This window comes from Oryza glaberrima, chromosome 1, assembly GCF_000147395.1.
Source record: "Oryza glaberrima chromosome 1, OglaRS2, whole genome shotgun sequence".
NCBI classification, from domain to species: domain Eukaryota; kingdom Viridiplantae; phylum Streptophyta; class Magnoliopsida; order Poales; family Poaceae; genus Oryza; species Oryza glaberrima.
The window spans coordinates 7,594,572-7,615,563 of record NC_068326.1 but is presented as its reverse complement, the minus strand read 5'-3'; the positions used below and the strand labels follow the sequence as shown (position 1 = coordinate 7,615,563).

The 20,992-nt window shown below is 41.1% G+C and overlaps 3 protein-coding genes across 5 annotated transcripts; all 3 read right to left on the bottom strand.

Moving 5' to 3' along the window:
• Positions 1-1,219: 1,219 nt before the first annotated feature.
• On the bottom strand, positions 1,220-5,805 carry LOC127766713 (protein TRIGALACTOSYLDIACYLGLYCEROL 4, chloroplastic). Its single transcript, XM_052291840.1, has 5 exons — positions 5,466-5,805; positions 4,471-4,702; positions 3,864-4,221; positions 3,056-3,393; positions 1,220-1,854 (listed from the first exon to the last, which is right to left on the bottom strand). Exons 1-5 carry the CDS (start codon positions 5,729-5,731, stop codon positions 1,657-1,659), a joined length of 1,392 nt encoding a protein of 463 aa, XP_052147800.1. The 5' UTR covers positions 5,732-5,805; the 3' UTR covers positions 1,220-1,656.
• Positions 5,794-14,790, bottom strand: LOC127766694 (uncharacterized). 3 transcript variants are annotated; one of them, XM_052291828.1, is made up of 17 exons: positions 14,362-14,790; positions 14,006-14,103; positions 12,945-13,064; positions 12,618-12,707; positions 12,416-12,531; positions 12,235-12,334; positions 11,373-11,444; positions 11,251-11,298; positions 11,082-11,159; positions 10,861-10,980; positions 10,651-10,756; positions 9,515-9,678; positions 8,715-8,849; positions 8,356-8,486; positions 7,323-7,385; positions 7,155-7,233; positions 5,794-5,836 (listed from the first exon to the last, which is right to left on the bottom strand). In XM_052291828.1, exons 1-17 carry the CDS (start codon positions 14,705-14,707, stop codon positions 5,822-5,824), a joined length of 1,881 nt encoding a protein of 626 aa, XP_052147788.1. In that variant the 5' UTR covers positions 14,708-14,790; the 3' UTR covers positions 5,794-5,821. The 3 variants fall into 3 exon arrangements, with proteins under 3 accessions (XP_052147788.1, XP_052147785.1, XP_052147777.1); XM_052291825.1 differs by lacking the exon at positions 5,794-5,836 and adding an exon at positions 6,289-6,780 and having other exon boundaries at positions 14,362-14,789; XM_052291817.1 differs by lacking the exon at positions 5,794-5,836 and adding an exon at positions 6,787-6,965.
• A 2,469-nt stretch (positions 14,791-17,259) lies between these two features.
• On the bottom strand, positions 17,260-18,045 carry LOC127759882 (uncharacterized). The gene has a single exon (XM_052284096.1). It carries the CDS (start codon positions 17,647-17,649, stop codon positions 17,260-17,262), a length of 390 nt encoding a protein of 129 aa, XP_052140056.1. The 5' UTR covers positions 17,650-18,045.
• Between the last annotated feature and the right edge of the window lie 2,947 nt (positions 18,046-20,992).

Here is a 20,992-nt window from a genome sequence, read left to right as displayed (position 1 = left end):
TCTGAATGCGAGCCAGAGGGAGATTCTGCAGGTATTTGGGATTGCTTTGGGTTCCAGGTTTGTAAGTAAAGTATAGTAGGCAGCTGAAGTTGTTTGTTTCTGTTGAAGCTAGGAGGACAGTTCTTGTATTTTGCTGAATTTGATGCTCCGATAGGGCTGCACCTATTAGCGTCTGAAGTTTGGGGCAATTGTGTTTCTGCCCTTGTTGTCAAAATTTTGTCAAAAATATTGTGTTCTGACATCGTTTATAAACTGTGTTCAAATTATTGCGAAAATTCTATCAAAATTGTCCAAAATATTGTGTTCTGTCAACTTTTATAAAAATTTTAAACATTTAGGTCCCGTATGAAATTCGCACAAAATTAACTTGAAACATGTATCCTGTGCAAGCCAAAAACATGTCCAGGGGTATATTTGTCCATTCATCACATATTTAACACCGTTACCATTAGTTAACAGAGTAGGGGCAGGCGGTTGCTTCGTTTCATAAAAACAGGGGCAAAATCACAAACCCTAAAAAGTAGGGGTAAAATAACAATTGAGATGTAAAGCAAGGGCAGAAACACAATTGCCCCTTTGTATTTCTAGCTGCAGCAGCGTAGCGGCTGCATATAGCAGCCGAACATGCCCAAATACGATGTCTATTACTGAAGGAATAAATAGCTATAAATGCGAACACCTGTCTCAAGTCTAGTATTCAAAATTTTGTTAGAACCCAAGTTTTGTTTGGAAACAAGTACTCGCAATTTTCGACTAAAAAAATGTAGCTTTTTTTTTTTAACTTGTTACTAGGAAACAACTGTTAATTGCCTCACTCAACACCTTTTTGGGTTGATAGCAACACTTTGCTTATGGTGATGCTCAAATTTTAACGAAGCACCAAAAAAGATCAAACATGAAACATATTTAAATTCAAAAGAAACAGCTTACTATTGTTTCGTTTATACTTATAAGTAGAATTTAAATTTTAAAACCTAATTTTAAAATTGATTTTGTGATTTTTTTTAATCGTGATTTATTTTCAACATTTGCTTTTGTATCACCAAGGACATGTAAATAAAAGTTTTTTATACGAGTGTTTTTTTTTATGACTAAGTATAAGGATAAGCGAAACAATGGAGCCAGTAATGTTGAGCTTATTTCTGAGAAGATTTCATTTATCAGATGTGATTCGCATCAACAATTCAACTTGTAAGATAGATCAACTACTCTTCAGGCCTGACCGAGCAATCAGTGGATGAATATATAACAGACGGCATTCAGATGACGATCACTTACATCAGCAAGTATTCTTCTGATGCCCAAAGCAAGTATGAAACACAACTAGAAATATATTGTCGTCGACACGTATTGACTTATTGCATAACTACACTATTCTACAGAACCGAAACAATCTAAGAACTGCCCTCCGTCAAGGCTCATTGCCTGTTAAACAGCAAGCTGTTTTAACCAATGAACAGAACTACAGCCTACAAGAATAACAGTCTTCAACAGGTGAATGCAAGACACCGAGATAAACTTGATCACATCTACAAACTGCCTTGATGAAGCACACTGCGTAACATCTACAGTCACCTGACCTAGTTCTCATTGGCACCAATACGAGAAAGAAAGCCTTTGAAAATCATGTTTATGTGATACGATGAGCCAACCTCTTCAGGTCTCAAAGAACCGAAGCTCCACCATTGCCTCCTGATGCTTAGGAGAATACCAAGCAGTGGCCTTTGCGGAACCCAGGACCTTCAGAGCCCAGTCGATTGCAAAAACTGAGTCGTCCACACGAACGAAATGGTCTTGTTTTTTAGGGTCAATGGTAACTGTGGATTCAACACGAAAGCTGAAGGGTCCAACTATCTGCAAGAAGAACAAAGAAGAGTGAACTTAAAGTAACAAAGAATAGTGTGAACTTGAAATTTTCTATGATAGCATCCTATGTAACATAATCATCTTGTCTAGTTAATTTATCTTCTCGGAAAATAAGGAAAAAGCTAGCAACAAGGAAAAAAAGGGTAAAAAAGGTATACAATAGAATCCGTCTGCAATTAGACGACCTGGATGTAATCATGATATGTTTACCTTATCATTCAAAATTTTATTAAATGAAATTTGTTCATTAATGTCAGAAGTAGAGTACAATAGGATTTACATACTAAAACTGCATGTCATGATATCTTCTGTCACAGTACGAACTAGGAGATGGGGCTATATATCTAAACACAATTGGATGACATATAGTTAAGCTCTCTTACATTCACTGGCTTATGTTAATGATTATATGAGAGCTTTACTTAATATTTGGCGTTTGCCCCAGTATCTAACCGGTTTTCATAATCACTTTACACATTTCGACATGTAACTGGAACAGTAAAAACCAGACGTCAATACCACAAGTCTGCAATCATCAGTCAGAAAATGTGCCAAGCAGCACTGAGATTTTGTAAATGATATTATTTGGTGATAAACAAAAACACTAAGTAGGGGAATTACCTATTTTAAAGCATGAAATTAGTAGTAATTATCTATGCCAGTTTGGATAGACATCATAAATTCCAAAGTTGATTTTAACATGAAAACGGTGATACGGATGCTGCAGGCTAGAGCAGCATCCCTTGACCCTCATAACTAAGTAGTTTATTGATTTCAAGGAAAACTGATATCTGAACTGAAGTAGCGAATATCTAGGACACCAAGCAATTGTTTCTACAGAAACATCGATAAACTAGATATGTCAGAATATTTTTGTATATAATAAAGTACCACCAATGTTTTCTATCTTGCTGGAAAATGGCAATACAATTGAAGTCTTCATACCTTATTTCTATTATCACTTGAAATATCGACTAATTATTATAGTAAAGAATGTCGGGAAAAATATACATCCACCTATTGGTTGAACAACAACGAACCATATCCATTTGAAAATATGAAAGCAAAACAAAAGAGTAAATAGATCACATGAATTTGTGTCAGGGTAATCTTCATACAGAATGGCCTTCTAGTTCTAGCTTTCTAGGTATAAAAGCACAAGCTGATGAAAAAGGAAGATGTGATTCACCTGTTGTTGAAGAGAAACAATCACATCAGGACAAACATCACAGAATGTCTCTAAATCAGGGCGTCGAGAGAAGAAGAAATCTTGTGCAAGCTGAGAAGTACCACGTAAGAACAATGATCCTGAGGATATATCTAACCGGGCGCTTACCCTTGTCAAATCCAGGAGAAGCCTCTGAAAATTCCCGTGTTGAGCTGTAAAATTAACAGACGCAAAGAGGTCTGCAAAGGCAGCAAACTTGTTCCTCTCATCAAAATATTTAAAGGCATTGGATTTTTGTATTTCATTTTGCATGGACATTCTTTTTGAGCAATCCCCAAAAGAACCACTGGCTACTGCACCTGAACAAAAAGAAAGTAGAAATAGTTATTTTGTGCACAGCTGATAACACGTAAATCTAATAGAGAGGGTTACAGAATTAAAAATATAATTAATTCATGTACCCATGCAACTATAGGTGTTCATGATTCTTCAATGGACATAGCTCCAAACACTTGGCAGTAAATCATACAGGACAGGTGGTTTACCAAGCTGTAGATAGTATATCAGCCATTGAGAATGAACACTACTATTGACATATGGTATCTCAAGATGCATCACAATGCCAGGAAACATATGCATTGATCAATAAGTTATATTCCAGAAAATGTGTCAACAAAGAGGACAGCATGACTTGTGAATGAAAACGTTTATAAGGCAGCTAGGAAAGCAATAGCAGGACCTCTAAGCAAGTAGAAGCAAGAGTGTTTCCTTGAAATAAGCTTACATAACTAATTTCCGAAGATCAACAACAGGAAAGGTGAATGCTTACCAATGATCCCGGTGAACGAAACATGAGGTTCTGAGAGAAATACATCATACGGCTGGACATTTTTTAGCTTATCTTCTTTTTTCCTCCAAACATCAATGCTTTTCTTAATCGAAACAGCTGCCTTAGCACATAACCCTGGTAACAGAGCAACAGGAACATCACTGGTTTCTTCACCACCACCAAAACATTTTGGTTCTCCACTATTCTGCTGCAATAGTACATGATAACTCAATCCAGACTCGGAGCCAACTGAAGCCAGGTCAGCTGATAATGACAATGGCACATCCCAGTAAACCCCGTTTTTATCAATGAATAATCCAGGCCAAGATGCTTCTAATGTAATATTTTGATGAGGAAGCTGGAATCAATGAAGAAATCTTCAGTTTTAATCCAAAAAATTTAGTAACAACTATCATTAGTTAAGTAAACTGATTGTTCCATAAAGAAGGATGAAATTTTCCATGAGTCAAGTCAAACCTTCATAACTAGATACCTAATCAATATAGGAACATAATGTGTTCTATTGAGAATCCCAGTGTAAGCACCATGAATACCCACAAATAGCTAATATATACCAAATAGCATAAAAAGTATCCAGATAATTTGCCTTGTGTCGAAATATTGCTTTGCCCCGATCCCCCTTCTTCAGATTGTACAGCTCCAGTAGCAAAGTGGTATCTGGTGTAATCAAGAGTTCTGTGCCAACACCTAGAGACATAACATCATGCAGGTGCCTTTTGATATCATTGGACCAGGAGACCTCTTGCCGATTTGATAACTTCTCTTTCACAACAGCTACAAGCTTCTGTACATGAAGTTGCTCCAAGATAGTAAAAGACCTGAAAAGAATACGCCGGGTCGTTAATGGTAGTGCACATGTGTTTTGGTCAGATACATCTTACACACCGGGTTGTTAATGCCAGTGCATATGTCACAATCAGGGGCAAGCAATCGTTGAATTTTACAGATTTTTTTTTGCCTATGACAGGAAAGGGTTGGAATGAACGAAAATAATATCCAAATTCTGTTTAGAAACAGAACTGGACAAATCTACTACTGATGGTTTATCTAGCAGACTGTTGATGATTGGTAAGCGGGTACAGAAACCATTGCCCTTGAGATCCTGAGTCTCCTGACACATACTCAATCACATACATTGGCATATATGGACTAGAAGGTGATGGCTCCAAGCAGATGTTTTTTACATAATCCCGAAACCAATCTCGAACCATTTAAGAAAAAAGCAGACTACATAGCTAGAATGATTCCACGGTTACCTCAAATGAACCTACAGGAACCAAGCACACAAAAACACATCCATCGTCAGTTCATTAGAAGTTTGAGCGGCGTGACGTTGCGAACCACATTTCAGAATCTAATAACCGCATAAACTTGAGCTGCGTAGATATGTACAGATACCATTTTTCTCACTTGAATTTTGCAACATTGCAAGCCTGCATTTCGCTATCTAATTAACCGCAGCAGCCTAAATACGAGCACTTCCTCTCTCTCTCTCTCTCTCTCTCTCTCTCTATCTATCTCTCTCTCGTAAGATCGACCGTGCGTGGGGGGAGACGGGAGTGACTTTCAGTTACCACTTACAAGTTGTGGGAGAGGTGGACGAGGTGGGCGTGGTGGACGGAGAGGCCGGCGCCGGAGGCGGAGAAGGAGGGGACGAGCGGCGAGGCCATGAAGCGGTGAAGGAAGTCGAGCTGCTTCGTGCGGGTGACCCGGGGCCCCCGCGAGAGGCCGAGCGGCAGCGGGTCGCCGGGGACGGGGCGCGCCGCGCCCTCCATCGTCGCCGGCGTCTCCACGTCCAGCTCCCACCGCCCGTCCCCGTCCGCCATCCATCGCATCCGCCGCAACATCTCCGCCGCCGCCGCGCGTCGGACGCGGGCGGCGCAAAGGCAGCTGGTGACCGAGGCGAGGATAGGGGGTTTGCCTTGAGAAAGTGCGGGTTATACTCGATCGAACTGCACACACAGTACAAGCGTATTTTGTCAAAAATTTCGAAATACAAATTCGTTAGGGAAAACTCAAATACAAGTATGGAGTTGGACTTGTTTTTTCTCCAATCTCAGATGTAAATCCCTCTTTATTTTATTCACTTGTTAGGTGATGAAAAAGCTCTTTAAAAAAAAAAAGCTTCATGCAATCTGGGTTCTCAACCAGTCATCTGTTTTTAGATTATTATCAGTCATAGACTAAATGTGAATTTTGAATTTTAATTTTGGAGTTCATTTGGATTTTTTTATCCAAGTCTGTTTTTCAGCATTGACTTTTAAACTACAAATAACACATACTAAAAATATAAAAGTTTTACTTACAAATTGTTTTCGGCTGCTTTGTTCATGTTTCCACATAGCCCAAGCTCAAACGATCAGAGCAGCTCAACTAATTTATGAAAACATACGAAAAAAAAGCATACAACAATGGGACTTCTTCTTATTTTTCTGGAATTTAACTGTTTCAAGTGACAGTCCAGAGTTTAGACAGATGCTGAGATGATCAGATGAAAATCTTACAAAACTTAAAAGTTTACAAATTACATGCCCAACTTTCCACGGTCGTTCTGCCTAACCAAACCAAATTTCTTTTGAGTCGGCGAGCAGAAAGAAGAAAACGACCGCACGGGCTTATTCCAATCGTGTTATTACAAGCTAATGACTCTACTTACACCCCAAGTACACACTGCTATACACGACATAATTGCTACGTAACGCGAAAACGTTCCAAATGGCCTGCCTCGCTGCATCAAGATCAATCGCCACGGCTCACACACTGGCACAAGCACGTCCATCCAGCTGCCTTTCTATCTCTACCGATTTTTCTCCCAACTCCACCACATGAATGATGAATCGAACGAATGTCAGTGTTGTTGCCTCCGGGAATAGGAATGCACGTCATGCCCAAGAGTCTGTAACATGTGCTCAGAGGATAAACAAGGTCGTAAAACAGATGAGACGGGGAGTGCGGCAGTGATTATCTTATGAAGAGACATCAAACAGTGGGCTAAAGAGACGATAGCATGGAAGTCAGAGCATTTGGATGTTCTACTGTCTTTACGGAACTGGTGATAGCAAACTGAACATATGCTGCATTCTGCAACCAGATGTAGTGTTTTTCATTTTGGCAGATTTAGCAAACAAGACACAGCTCTACTTGCTGCTCAAATTTTTGTCTTTGATTGTTTTAAGGAAACAGAAATATCAGGTCTCAATCAGTCGAAATGACTATGATAAAAATGTAGAAGGTAAAAGGGAAATAAATCATCTAGAGTTTTGCAATTACCTGTTCTTGTGATTGGAAATACATGAATGGAGTATAATGTAGAAAATTTGAAACCCTTGATGTGTATATATCAGCATATCTGCACCGAGGACAAAATAATTGCATTTACACAGATAAAATTTGGGCTCATAAAATAATATTCACCACTGCAAAACCATAACCACTCACTTTTCAATTTGCCTCGTCAGATGACTCTTATCCCATAGGCCCGTACGTGATAGCCAACCCCATCTTAACAGGTAAAAAAAAAAAAATGCTTGCTTAGCTTACAAAGGTATTATAATTCTGTAGTTCTGGCATAGGCATTATAAACAAAAAGCAAATATCAAAGATTCACTGGGATTCGGAAGCAACAAAACATATAAATGCAAAGGGCCTCGCGTCGTAACCGCTCTTCTAAAAGGTGTTAATGAACGTTAGACCAAAAGTAGTTACTAATGATTAGGGGCAAATAAGGATAAATTATGGTGTCTGGATTCCACAAGTTTGTTTCAGTATGGTTCAAAACCACAACCCCATGAAAGCATGATTAAATGTGATTGGCCAAACCCAACCTCATTGCATAAAATCAAATCTAACCATCCAATCATAGATTAAAAGGCTATGGTCCTAGCACTAAGGGTTGGTCCTAGCATACTCCTCATTTCCTCAGATTGAAGATATTCTTTAATGAAAAAGAGGAAGATATGAGAAACTAATTGCAAGTTAACCCTGTTGATATTCTCAACTCTCAATCATCAAATTACAAATGCAACTACGAAAAAGAATTACAACTGCAACTAACTGTTACTTATTTGATTGGATTCCCATATCCACTGTGTCCAATGGATGGAATTGGAGTGAAGTAACGACAGTATATCATAGAAGGGAAGCAAAGCATCAGCAAGAAAAAAGTGGGTTCTCGAGCAATCTATCTTAGCACGGTCTTATATTTAACTTTTCACACCTCATTGCACCCTAAGAGTCATTTCATAATAGGCCAGCCTATTATTACTGATACAAGAATACCCATTATCATTAGTAACTGCTTTTTTCTTTAAGATTCACAAACCTTTCTGAATGAGAGGTCTGAAACATGGCCTTTAAAATATGATTTTTCTGCAAAAATACATAGGGCAACAGATCTAGAAGCAACGAATTTCAGACGTTTCTTGCATTCAAAGACATGAGGAATTACGCAATGACTGCATGCCTGCTTTACCTTTTATTGAACAGCTCTCCATCTGATTCTAGCATTGGTGCAATTTTTTCATCTAATCTCTGCATAACAATGAGCAACTTTTGCATACTTTCTGTAAGCTCCTGATCATCCATACAAGTAGCAGCAAGCGTCTGGAAAAGAAAACAATTGATACTTCAGTAGAAAATAAACTAAATCACCAAACTATCTTTATTTTTGGCTTAAGATTAAGATAGTTACTACATGATAGATTAGAACAGCTGAAATTATACTGTTACCAACATAATGTATAGGGCAGAATCTCATGTTTCTCAAGAGAGAAAATTGAGACATGTTAAAGCTAACAAAAGCTTCATTGTTCCAATTTAAGACATTAATACCTGTGCTGGGCGTGAATTTGTTCGTCTCTGCAGAGCCAGCCGAAGCTGGTTAAAAAGATCTCCCACGACTTCCTTTTGTTGTATAAGTGTGATAAGCTGTTCTTTCTGAACATGGCTTCGAATTAGTGCATCAAACTGCAGAAAACAGGAGAGAACAAAATGGTCACAGGACATGATAGCATGCCTCTATCAGCAACTAGAGCATGCATAGAAACTAAATGCTGCCCTTACCAGTTAGTCTTCAAACGAATTCAGAATCAATATATACACAAATATTGCAGATAAGCCAGTTAATGGTCTAAAGGGTAAAGGCATCAGCTACATAATGGGATCATATATTCCAGGACTTGAGATCCTCCATGGCATTGTTTTGTCACTTCAATATTTCACCAACAGAGAACTCCGATAAGTGGCACCCTTGTGTAAGTTTAGGTATTTAATAGGCCAAAACTAAAAGTCATGGACCTAAGCGAGACAATAGGACATGCGTAAAGACCAAAGACTGATAATTAGAGGACAATCCGTGATTCAAAATATGTTTTCCTCAAGAAAGTATAAGAAATCAAATAAAGAACAGGGGAAAGATCAGTTATGTAATTAAAAAGGGTATCAGAAAAGACTTTCAACCTCACAGACATATAGCTGGAAAACTAAATTTTAGTGCTAAGTCATATACTCATATATATAGATCGCCAGTGTGCATAAATTTAGTGTTATCAATATTTTCTTATGGTAAAGCCCCTCAGCTGACAGTTCTCATCCTGTGCTGAAGGTAAATGCATGAGAAAGAGTACACTGACCTCGTCTTCTAGTTCTCTGCAGATTAGCGCTGTCCTCCATCGTAAATGAACTTTAGACTGGCTTACATCTGTGTAAATATGATCCCCCACATATAATATTTCATCTCCATGGATGTCTAGTGACTTCTCAACCATCTGAGCACTGCCACCAGAGTACAATCCACCTAAATACCCAATTAAGAAAAGGTTCACAAGTCAGTTGCAGAAAAGAATGTTTTCTTTCAAGCTAGCTGCTAGTGCATCAGAAACACATGCTTAGAAATGAAACAATATTTTATGGTTTCAAGATATATAACAAAAATACAACCTAAGTCGGAGAGGTAGCAGAGAAAGGAGGTATCTCAATTATTGATGAACAATGGCATAGGGAGAAGAAATCGTCTTAGATACAGAAGACTGAACAGTGTTTTCTTCGCTGTGTGATGCACTTGCTCTTGTTCCACCTTATGTTATAATGCCATAAAATAACAACACTCAAGCGAGCATATGCACATGCCTCTTGATCTCTTATGCAATTTCACAAAGAAACCTACTTGTGTTGTGGGCATATGGCACATAAGATCCACCTACAGAACTACAGAAAATCTGATCACTTCGGATTATTGTCTAACAGAGGTTAGATGTGCTTTCAGCTCACAGAAAGTCATAAGCTAGAGCTGTAGATAACTGATATGCAAATCAGTGTCCTGTTCCTCTCATAGCATGAATGAACTTGTATTGCTGTTTTTACACCTTATGTTTCATTTCCATCTACCGTTTTTATCGTTTTACCCTGCCTAGAGTTTAAATGAAACTATGGGCCTGTTTGGCAGAGCTCCAGCTCCATCTCCACCTCTCATGGAGTTGGAGCCCAGCCAAACAGTTTCAGCTCCACCCAAAATGAGAGTGGAGCTGGCTGGAGTGTTCTCACAAAATGAACAAGAGAGGTGGAGCTGGGTTCAGACTGCTCCACAACTCCACTTCAGACCCAGCTCTTGGGAGTTAAATTTAGGAGTTGGAGCTCTACCAAACATGCCATAAAGTGTGTATTTGCTGGTTGAAACTTGAAATTGATCGTTTTAGAAATCAACAAAAGAAACAAAGCAAAGAGACTCTAGAGAAATTTGGCCATAGAAGAAAAAAATCAAGATTTACACCTGAATTAGCTTTAAAACAGGGACGCATTAATCCATCATTTGTTACAACCTCGTATAACGGATGAGAGATTTGGAAAAACTCTGGCTTCCTTGCAGAGACTATAACCTACAGTAAGAATAAATCAAGTGATCTTAGTAAAGTTTTCAGCATGGCAGGCAAGCAACGAATGACAAACAGTTCAATCTAGAACCAGCAACTTGATTACTCACCATTTCAAACAGATCTCTCCATGCCATATCATTAGGAAGGAAGCGATTGAATGCATGATTCATCATTTTGTTCGTATAGTGGTAATCTGAGTTTGTAATAAGAAGCAACCTTTTTCCAGCCTGATGAGTTGAAAGGGGAAATCAGCAAAGTAATGCAGAGAAGTACAAAAGTTCTAATATTATTAATGGATCATGAACTTGTAAGGTAATTGTGTGTTAACCTCCTTTTGATCCAGAAGAGCTAAAGGCAGTTCAGGATCAGGCTCTACAAATCGTTCCGGCTCAGCCATTATCTCACTCTACATTTCAACCAGCTAAAGAATTTTTTAGACCAATATTGATCATATAGAGTATTGTCATATCTAATGAGTAATGACAACCAGACATTACCTTGAGTTGACCTTCTACATGCGCTCGAAAAAGTGCCCTGGAAACAGCCTAAAAAAGAAAAGCCTTAAAATTTTACAACAACAAACGTGCACAACGGTAAAAGAGGTAGCAAGGCTAATTACATTGTACAGTCCTTTGTAATCCAGTGGCCCAAGTTCAGCTGGCACCAACCCCTGATCCAACTTGTCGACCATCTGAACAGAAGACCCACGCCCATATAAATATGGATCAATTCAAACTTCAATAGACATTCAAGGTAGCACACTATAAAATGTAAATGTCAGACAGTCTAACCACACTGAATTTTCAATTAAAAGTGCAAAAATATTATCAATGAATCAAACAGGACTGATCATGTCAAATTATATGTATTAGGAGTAGATACTGTCCTTTGTGATATGAGAGTATGTTTGCTGGATTTCTTAGATCACAACCTGGTCTCTGTAATCACACAGGACACTTTTTTGCAAACCATATGTGTATTACATAATGTATGTAAAACGTCCAAACTCCAAGCACTCAGAGACAAAGGAGCATTATTCATGAATGAAAAAGACAAGAACATTAAAAACCTAGCAAAGAGAACTCTAACCAGGCCAGAACTGAGCGTGATTTTTATCTGAATTTGTCATCCCATGACTGCAATTCCTATCAAGTGTTTTACTAACACTGAAACTACTCTTGTACACACATGTGAACGATGGTTCTGGATTGATGGATGATGAGATGTCAAGTATCATAGCACAAGCATGAAATTTTTTAGATAATGGAAGCTTTATTAAGACTCTGTCAAATACACCAAGATGATACATTCCAACTAAGCCCAACCCCGGCCTCTGCATAAAATGCACACAGCCAATAAAAGGACAAAACTAAACCCCCATCACGAAACATAGATATTAGTGACTATCAATCCGTAGACTAGGTCGCCACCCAGCACAAGCATGAAATGAACACTATTAGATAGAGAGACAGGTAATTGACCTGCATGAACATAACAGCTTCTGACACAGAGAAAAGGGTATTAAGGAACTCCCATCTACTTTCTTTCCGTAGATCCACCAATTCTCTTCCATATATTTCACTGTTCATGGACATGAATAAGATTTATTATCTTCTCTCAGCTCAGGACCACAGTAAAGCTGACAAAATGTCTTAACAATACCTCACAGCACTAGTAGAAAGCATCTGGGTGCCATGCATGGCCCTTTTAATGTAACCAAAACGATCAGCTTTGACCAAATTCCCTTTGTCTTTATCCATAATTAGACCCCTGATGACCTGTGAGAGTAATGGTATCATTAGGGCTTATGCATGTGCCTTGAGATATTATGAATTATGGAGTACCCAATACTACAGTACAGTACCAGGTCAGGATCAAATTCAAGGTCATCTACAGGGAAACCCATGCCCTTCAGATTGGCCATACCATAATCATAAGCACGCCCTTCCCAAGCCTGCATAGATGTAACAACAATTTGGTTTTTCTGCAATTTACCACAAGGACCATATGGAAGGACACAAAGCACTCATGTTGTTTTTTTATGTCTGATGTGAGAATCAGGAGGCCATACCTAAATTATCAGCTAGTATCATGTCATGTCAGTTCAACAAATATGTAAAATTTTGTACATATGTAATCATCTACTTTAGAATGATTCGTAGACAATTTGATGATATAGATATTGAAGTACCATCACATTGTAGTGAATCAATGTATAGTCCATATCATAGCCAATGACACTGATGGATCGAAGATTTAGTGTCCTGGTGCAAAATATTCCACGAGGAGAGTGTCTTACGGAAAAAGGATCCTGCGTGTTAACAACCATTCATTAATATTGTATCATCATAAAGCTAGTTTCTTCATCAAGAAGATAATCAATCAAGATACATCGCGATAGTCAATCAAGATACATCGATAGACAAAGGAATAACAAATCATTGGAGTTAAAGAAGGAAACGTTTAGCAGTAAAAAGATAATTGCAAACTATATTCTGATATCCACTATACAGAAATTCAGAGTGAATGGCTAAACACTGAACTCTTGGAGCCTTTTCAAGAGTTCATGCTGAAATGTTGGGTAGACTTTAACAAAACATGCCATCAAGTGTTCAGAATTTTCTTGGATCTCTTTTCACCCTAATTGTTTGGCTTTTGCCATGATTCATGTGAACTGTTGGATATCACTAAACATTGGGATTTGGAGTTCATGTTGCTACAAAGGCATGCCTTTTTCTGGATTTTTATAGAAAACTCCATGTATTTTCAAAACAATCGTAAAACATTTTCAAGCGAAATTAGTGATTTTTTCACTTTGGAAAGAAAAATAAATTTTATTAAGCTTTTCTACAATAGACGAAGACTTCTACATATTCTGCTATTCAATTGTAAATTGTTTTCCAAGAACAGAAGTGAACAATATTACAGTATTATCACCTTTATACCATTCTTCAAAGTTAACTTCGTCTTGGTAATTGACTTTCTCAGTGCAACATGAGTGTTACAAGTTACAACAATTTGATGAACACAGTCATGAAAGTTCTATTTCAATGCTAGTGATTTGAGATGATGATCATCATGCCGGAAGCAAATTGAATGCCAAGTTTTAAGTTACTTCAGTCACAGGCTCACAGCAACAATAGGTGCCCTACCGAATATATTTAACAGAATATGAATAGAAATGGAAGAAAGCATACCAATTACCAGACATCAACAAGGAGGAAAAATAATGCTAATAGAGTAGAATATTACTGCAATTCCCAACTCACGGAGCAACGATTCAGCTTCTCTCGCTTCTTGCCAAGCTATCTCCTCTATAGGGCCATGCAATGTCGACTTGCCATTCCCACCTAGAATGCAAGCATTTCGGATTAATTATAGCAAAGACTCTGGCACGGTTTTGATGGTGCTACATATGAGGATGCCTGATGCTGTAATTTAGTGACATCGTAGTACTGCTAATTTGCTTGTTTAGTCTAAGTGTCTAACATAAATCGAATCATTAACAACTACGGGTTAACAAACACAACATCTCCTCTTAACAGGGGATTGCAAGTAAACAGCTCAAATTTATTTTGTGTGGAGGTTGGAAGAAACCAGTAGCTCACCAAACGCGTCGAGATGCTCCCTCCGCACGTTCAAATCCCCCTTGGTGCTCTCCCCTAGGTAGTCCACCCGCGAGAGCCTCGACGAGGTCAAGGCGAAGTACGACTCCCCCTCCTCATCCTCGTCCTCCTCGTCTCCCAGGCCCCCCTCCACCGCGACCGGCCTGGTGGAGTCGAGCGCGCGGCACCGGAGCGACGACCAGAGGGAGAGGGAGAGGGAGAGGGGAGGGCGCGGGACGCGGAGGGAGGGAGCTCCGAGGCTGCCCCGCGGCCTGCACCTTCCCGTTCCCGTCCTCCGCGCCGGAGGCTGGAGGCAGAGGCGGCGCGCGAGCTCGATGGAGTCCGCCATTGCTGCCGCGTGCGGCGCTGCTGCTGCTGCGGCTTTGGGGCGTCGCGAGGAAAGCCTCGTGCCTCCGCGAGAAGGGGGGGAGTGGTGGTGGTGTGGGATGGGGGCGTCGGATCGGGCTGACTGGGCAGTGGGGCCGGCCCGTGGACCGTGGAAATTGAAAATAGGGAGAAAAGAGCCTAAGCGTGGGGCCCACAGTTACACCAGATTTCTGATTCCGGATAATAAATATTCATACGGTTAGTAGCATTAGTGAACAAATTTTGTTATATGTTTTTAATAATATATTTTAGAAACAAGTTATCAAAGTTTGAATTTGTTAGCGTGAAGGTATTTCCTTTGTCCCAAAATATAACTACGAAAGGAGTAGAAAAACGGCCACGGAAATTCCCGGTTGACCAAGCTCGTTTTCATATAAGGGTCCTGTTTTCTGACCGTACCTTTTTTTTACTATTTATAAAAAAATTTTAATTTATTTCTATATCGTATTAATGCTGATACTGAGTAGTTTAAATCATAAATATAGTCAATTACCGATCGATCGAGCGTTGTTGTCGAAGATATGTTACCGACTCCGACCGTTTTCACCCCTCGGAGTAGTACTTAAGTGGATGGCATTTTAGCCACGGGGTTAATCACATACTCCATCTCTTAATTTCAGACAAAATATTAACAGAAGTTTGAGAGGAAAACACATCCTTGCGAGATGTGAAACTTCATGCGTTTTTAATTACTTGTGATGGATTCAAAACGCCACATAACTTTGTTTCCCTTTTCCTCAAAAGGAGTAATAACTGGTTGTGTGTTTTCACGTCGTTTGAGTGGTTGATCCACCGAACCTGCTCCTGTATGTTCCATCGGAGGCTCGGAGCAAAGCACGCAGCATAGATTCTTTGTTTTCAAGACGACAGATGGACAGAGATACGGCGTTGCAGAACATGATCGCTACATCTGTGGTGCCAGTAAAACTTGCTAGTCCTATCGCTACAACCGGTCAGTACAGTTCATCACTTTGCGCAAATAAATATCGTGTCAGATGCCAAAAAAAAAACATACTCATATATCTTCAAAAGTCATCTAAAAAAGAAAAAAAAAAAGTACGAATTACCCCCCGAACTATCGCGGTCGTCCGAATTATCCCCCTGAACCATAAAACCGGACATTTTTTACCTCCAACTATGCAAACCGGACGAATTACCCCCCTCGACCCAATCCGCGGTGGTTTTGGTCTACGTAGCGTACGCATGGCAGTCCAGTTATCATTTAATTTATAAATAAAAATATGAGACCCACATGTCATATCCTCTTCCACTATTCCTCTCTCTCTCTCTTATCTTCTCTCTCTCACTCTCTGTCTCACTCTTCCCCCTCTCTCTCTCACGCGCACGCACGCTCGGCGGCTTGTCGATCCCGCGGAGGAACTCGAGGAGGGGCGGTCGCCATCGCCGTCGCTCGCGCCGCGCGCCGTCGCCGGAGTGCTCGGCTCCCCTCCGCCGCTGCCGCCTTACCTCACCTCACCTCGCCACCGCAGCCTCGCCTCGGAACCCCTCCGTCGCCCAGCTGAAGGGAGAGAGTGAGGGCGCGAGGGCCTCAACACCGTGCTGCTGCTCCCATTGGTGCGTGAGGGAGCCGCGCCGCCTCCGGCCGCCCAGCCTCGCCCGCTCACCGCAGCCGCCTCCGCCCGCCCAGTCGCGCCCGCCGTCGTCACCGCTTGCCGCAGCCGCCTCCGCCTGTCCAGCTGCGCTCGCCGCCGCCGCTCCCCCAGCCAGCCGTTGCCGCCGCCGCCTCTGCCCGCCCAGCCGCGTCCACCTCCGCCCGCCCAGCCGCGCCCGCCGCTTGCCGCAGCCGCCTCCGCCTGCCCAGCCGCGCTCGCCGCCACCGCCACCGCCGCTCGCCCAGCCAGTCGCCGCCGAAGCTGCCTTCGCTCACCCAGCCGCGCTCGCCGCCACCGCCGCCGCTGCCACCATTCGCCCCGCCGCTGCGTGCTATAGCCAGGGGAGGGGATGAATCTGGGAGAAGAGAGAGAGGGGGGGTGCAGAGGTGGGCCCCACCGAATTTTTTTTATAGGAGTGCTGGCTTGTCTGCCACATGTATACCACGTAGATCAAAAACCACTCCAGAGATTGAGTAGGGGGGTTATTTGTCCGGTTTTAGTAGCTGAGGGTGCAAAATGTCTATTTTTGAGTTGAGGGGGTAATTCATATGACCACGATAGTTCAGGGGGGCAATTCGTACTTTTTTCCTTAAAAAAACTATGCAAAAATTAAAACAAACAATAGGAAAAGTGTGATCGTGATTTGATCACGTCTTTTTGTCGAACACGACGTGTTGTCACTTTGTCAGTCCCAGGGTTTCACAATCTCGATACAGAATCAAAATCCGCTCAATAATGGTATCATCGAATTTCACATAATCTGTTAATAACCCGATGAAATTATCAAAAAATTTAAATCCAATTTGAATTTTTTTTAAACTTGACCGAAAATCGAGTGGTTTGAGTTATCCCTGACCCGGTAAAAAAAACAACGGGATTTCACGAAACCCGAACTGGATTGTCACGGGAGCACGGAAAACGTTCGTGACAGCCTCTCGTAGACCGACGCGATCCACGACTTGGCGACGAACCCGACGCCACCCGCCGCCGCCGCCGCCGGCGAGACCAGCTGCTGATCGTCGGCGTCGTCCCTGACCCCCGGCGCGCCCCTCGTCATCGTCAGCTCCAGCCCATCGTCGTCGTCCTCGTCCTCGTCCTCGCCCCCTCTGGCCAGCCCCCGCGGCACGTGCGGCGGCGTCGAGACCGGCAGCTCCTCGTAGCAGCACCAGTCGCCGCCGCCGTCGGCGGCGGCGGCGTCCACGCGTAACGGCGGCGCCGGGTGGTCGCCGGGCGGCGGGCAGCAGTACGCGCCGCGCCCGCGCGCGCAGCACAGCGCGAGATTTAGCGGCATCGATCGAACGCGCGAGAGGCAGAGGCGATGGCAATCTCGTCGGGAAGGAGGAATCAGCAGAGAGAGGCCACCAAAGAGATCGATCGCGCGTTTCGTTGGTGAGCACAGTTTCGGACTAAGTTTGATTTTCGATTTGGGAGAGAAAGCGATGCAAGTTTTTGTAATGCGCGCGATTCGAATTTCGAAGTCAGGATCTGGATGCAGTTTGATTTTGATTTGATTTGAGGTGCACCGGGGCGGCGGCGAAGGATCGCTGGTAGGGTTGCAACTCCAACTCGGATTTTCCAGCCAACCCGAAACGGATTTGGATCAGGTGCAGTCACAATAGTGACTGCAACTTAACCAGTAGCATTAGCACCATTGGATGCGAACTGGACAGCTCAGATCGCGAACCGTACTGTTCATAACACTGTAGCAATAAATACTGTAGCACGGGTACTGTTCACATGGCAACTGTAGCTTTGCATCTAAACCGTTGATCAGAAAAACGGAGGATGGCTGGTGTTGTGTGCAGTGTTAACTTGCTGTTACAACTATAACTGCACCAGATCCGGATTCCTTCTGTTGCTCTTCAAAAATACAAATTCACAAAATAAGGGCTTATTCGTTTCAAAGGAATTGCAAAGGAAAAGCATAGGAATAGGAATAGGTTTTAAACTACCATTCGTTTCATAGGAATGCACCATAGAAAAACTATAGAAAAGTTTTCCATTCCTCCATTTTTAAAGGAAAAGCATAGGAAAAAATAATCCACTCCAACTTAATGTTTGCATTCCTTTGGTTGGCTTGCTCAACAACATAGGAAAAATTCATGTGTTTCTCAATCCATAGGTTTGCACATGTATTCCTATAGTATTCCTACGTTTTTCCTATTCCTACGTTTTGAAAATCCTGTGAACCGATCGAGCCCTAAATATTGTCAGTCCCCTTCTCTCTCTCTTCAAAACAAACAAATTCAATACGTTTGTCTCTCTCTTTTTACTCGAAAAGGTAGAGAAGCTCTACCTTATGAGTTATGACCATTTTATTAAGGGTAAATTATTTTATTAATGGCGGGTCAAAGATTACTTTGTCTCTCTTCAAAACAACAAATCCAATAAATTCGCGTTGTCAGACATGATCACATGAAGGACGAATTCTATTTGAATGAGTAAAAAACCCCTAATTTATGATGTTTAAAACAGGTTATTTCATATTTTCAGAGAGAACTTGAGGTGAATGCTAGAGCAAATGCCTATGAACAGAAGTGCAGTTCTTTGGCAGGCCATATTGAGCGTAAACATCTTGCAGAAAGCACACAAAAATACATCCTCATTGACAGTCCTTTTCTCTTCAAAGAAGAATCTTACTATCAAGTAAATAAAACTCACAGAACAACAAACCTAGCGTGTTTCCTTAAACTTATTAAACCCATCAGGTTTCAGGTAAAATAATAACAATCATTGTCCACGATGCATGCCTTCAACTTGAGAATTTACTAGCTCATAGCTCTTGAGACAACATGACGGCAGCCAGTGAAGTGGATACTCCTATGGAGGGAAGGTCTTCAGGCCAGGTTACATCATGCATAAACATCTTACAGAAAAGACATCCAAATATATCTACAATGATATCTCCTGGACTGAATCAGCAAACGTACATAGCTTTTGCTATCTAGCTCTAATTCTTTAGATGGTGATCAATACCTAATATTTCTATAATACTATCCAGTCTTGTGTCCAAGTTTGTCATAAGCTGCTATATTCTGTGGTTCACACTCTGGGCTGAAGAGTCGCACGAGCAATGCCGATGCTGAGCTCACAGAGATTGCTCCGCACGATGCCCACCTGAGACTCCTTGGAACTGTTATTCTTGGACCTACAAAAGAAACACATGGTCAGTACTAACTACCATTGGCAAGACGGGTAGAATATAGAACAGAATGAATCATAGAGAATTAAATGGATAAGAACAATGACCATAGTGAAGGCGGCAGAGCACCCAGAAAGAAAGGGCACCGCCAACGGAGAAGACGCCAGCAGTCTGTCGCATCAACCGGGAGCAAGGCTTAGACTCTGGACGCATTACCTCCCCCTCTGACCATCCCAGTGCTCGCCGGAGTGCCATTGCTATCCTTGGCTTCTTTGGCTAGCTAGAGATTCTGCTGTTCTGCTGGAGTTGATAACTGGTTCAGCTGATCAACTTCAGGGGTTTCCAATTTCAACACCTCCTGGCTCCTAGAATACAATTATTTGTAACTGCATTACATAGTATTCATTTTTTATTTTAATAAAGAATGAGAGATTCCTTTCCTCTTTTAAACCTTGCCATTAAGGCTATGTCATCCTAAGGTGCTACTGTAAAGAAATGCTCACAAGAAAACCTAACTCTTCTTTTGGAATTAGTTTTGGAATTTCAGTATCGACAGTCTGAGAGGATCAATGTACATAGACTTACGCACTTCACTGATTTCTCATCTATTAGAGCGTCACCCATCTAATAAACAGCACTTAATCATCTATTTGACAATCACTTAATCAATTTATAATAAACAGCACATACTAATACCCAAACTCCTGCAATCCTGCTAGTTTCAAAGAAAAGAAAAAAAATGTATTAAGTATAATTGTATTCCATTCTGACTCTTGTGTATGCTGGCCTTCACAGACAACAGAAGGTCTGCTTGTCTACCCATAGACCTCCATCCCGGAGGATAAGACTTGATAAAAATCTATGGACCTGTTTGATAGGGCTTCAAATCCTAAATTCTAGATCCTAGATACAAATCCTCTAGGATTTGGAGGTGATTGAAAAAACATTTGGCTAAATATTAGCTCTAGAAATCCTATGAGTAGGAGGAAATGGACAATGATAACCCTTGGTTATTCTTCTGTTTACAATATTTACGCTCAAATAGCGAATAGGTTTAGAATATTTGTATGAGACTTTTGCATCAACACAACAATGCATTCGGAACAACAATATATGGGTGACTTATATAACGGATATAAGCAGATTTGGCCATAAATTCAATGTGTTTAACATTTGCAAGTACTAAACTACTCATTGACAAATGTTCAACATATCAGATATGATAAAAAATCTTACAATATGGTATTTTAGTACCATTCTTCCTAAAAAAAATAGCGGGACCATTTTTTCTCTTCATGTTTCGGACTAAAAAAAAAACAACAATATGGTATTTCAGTATTACTTATTGATAGTGGCGGAACCAGGATCTCTACACGCCTAGGGCTCAAATTGAAGGCTAAAACTATCCATGGCAATTCATACATTGAAGTACAGTACAAGTGCAGAAAAAAAAATGCAAGACTGAGCATCAAAGGAGTGAGTTGCATTTTTG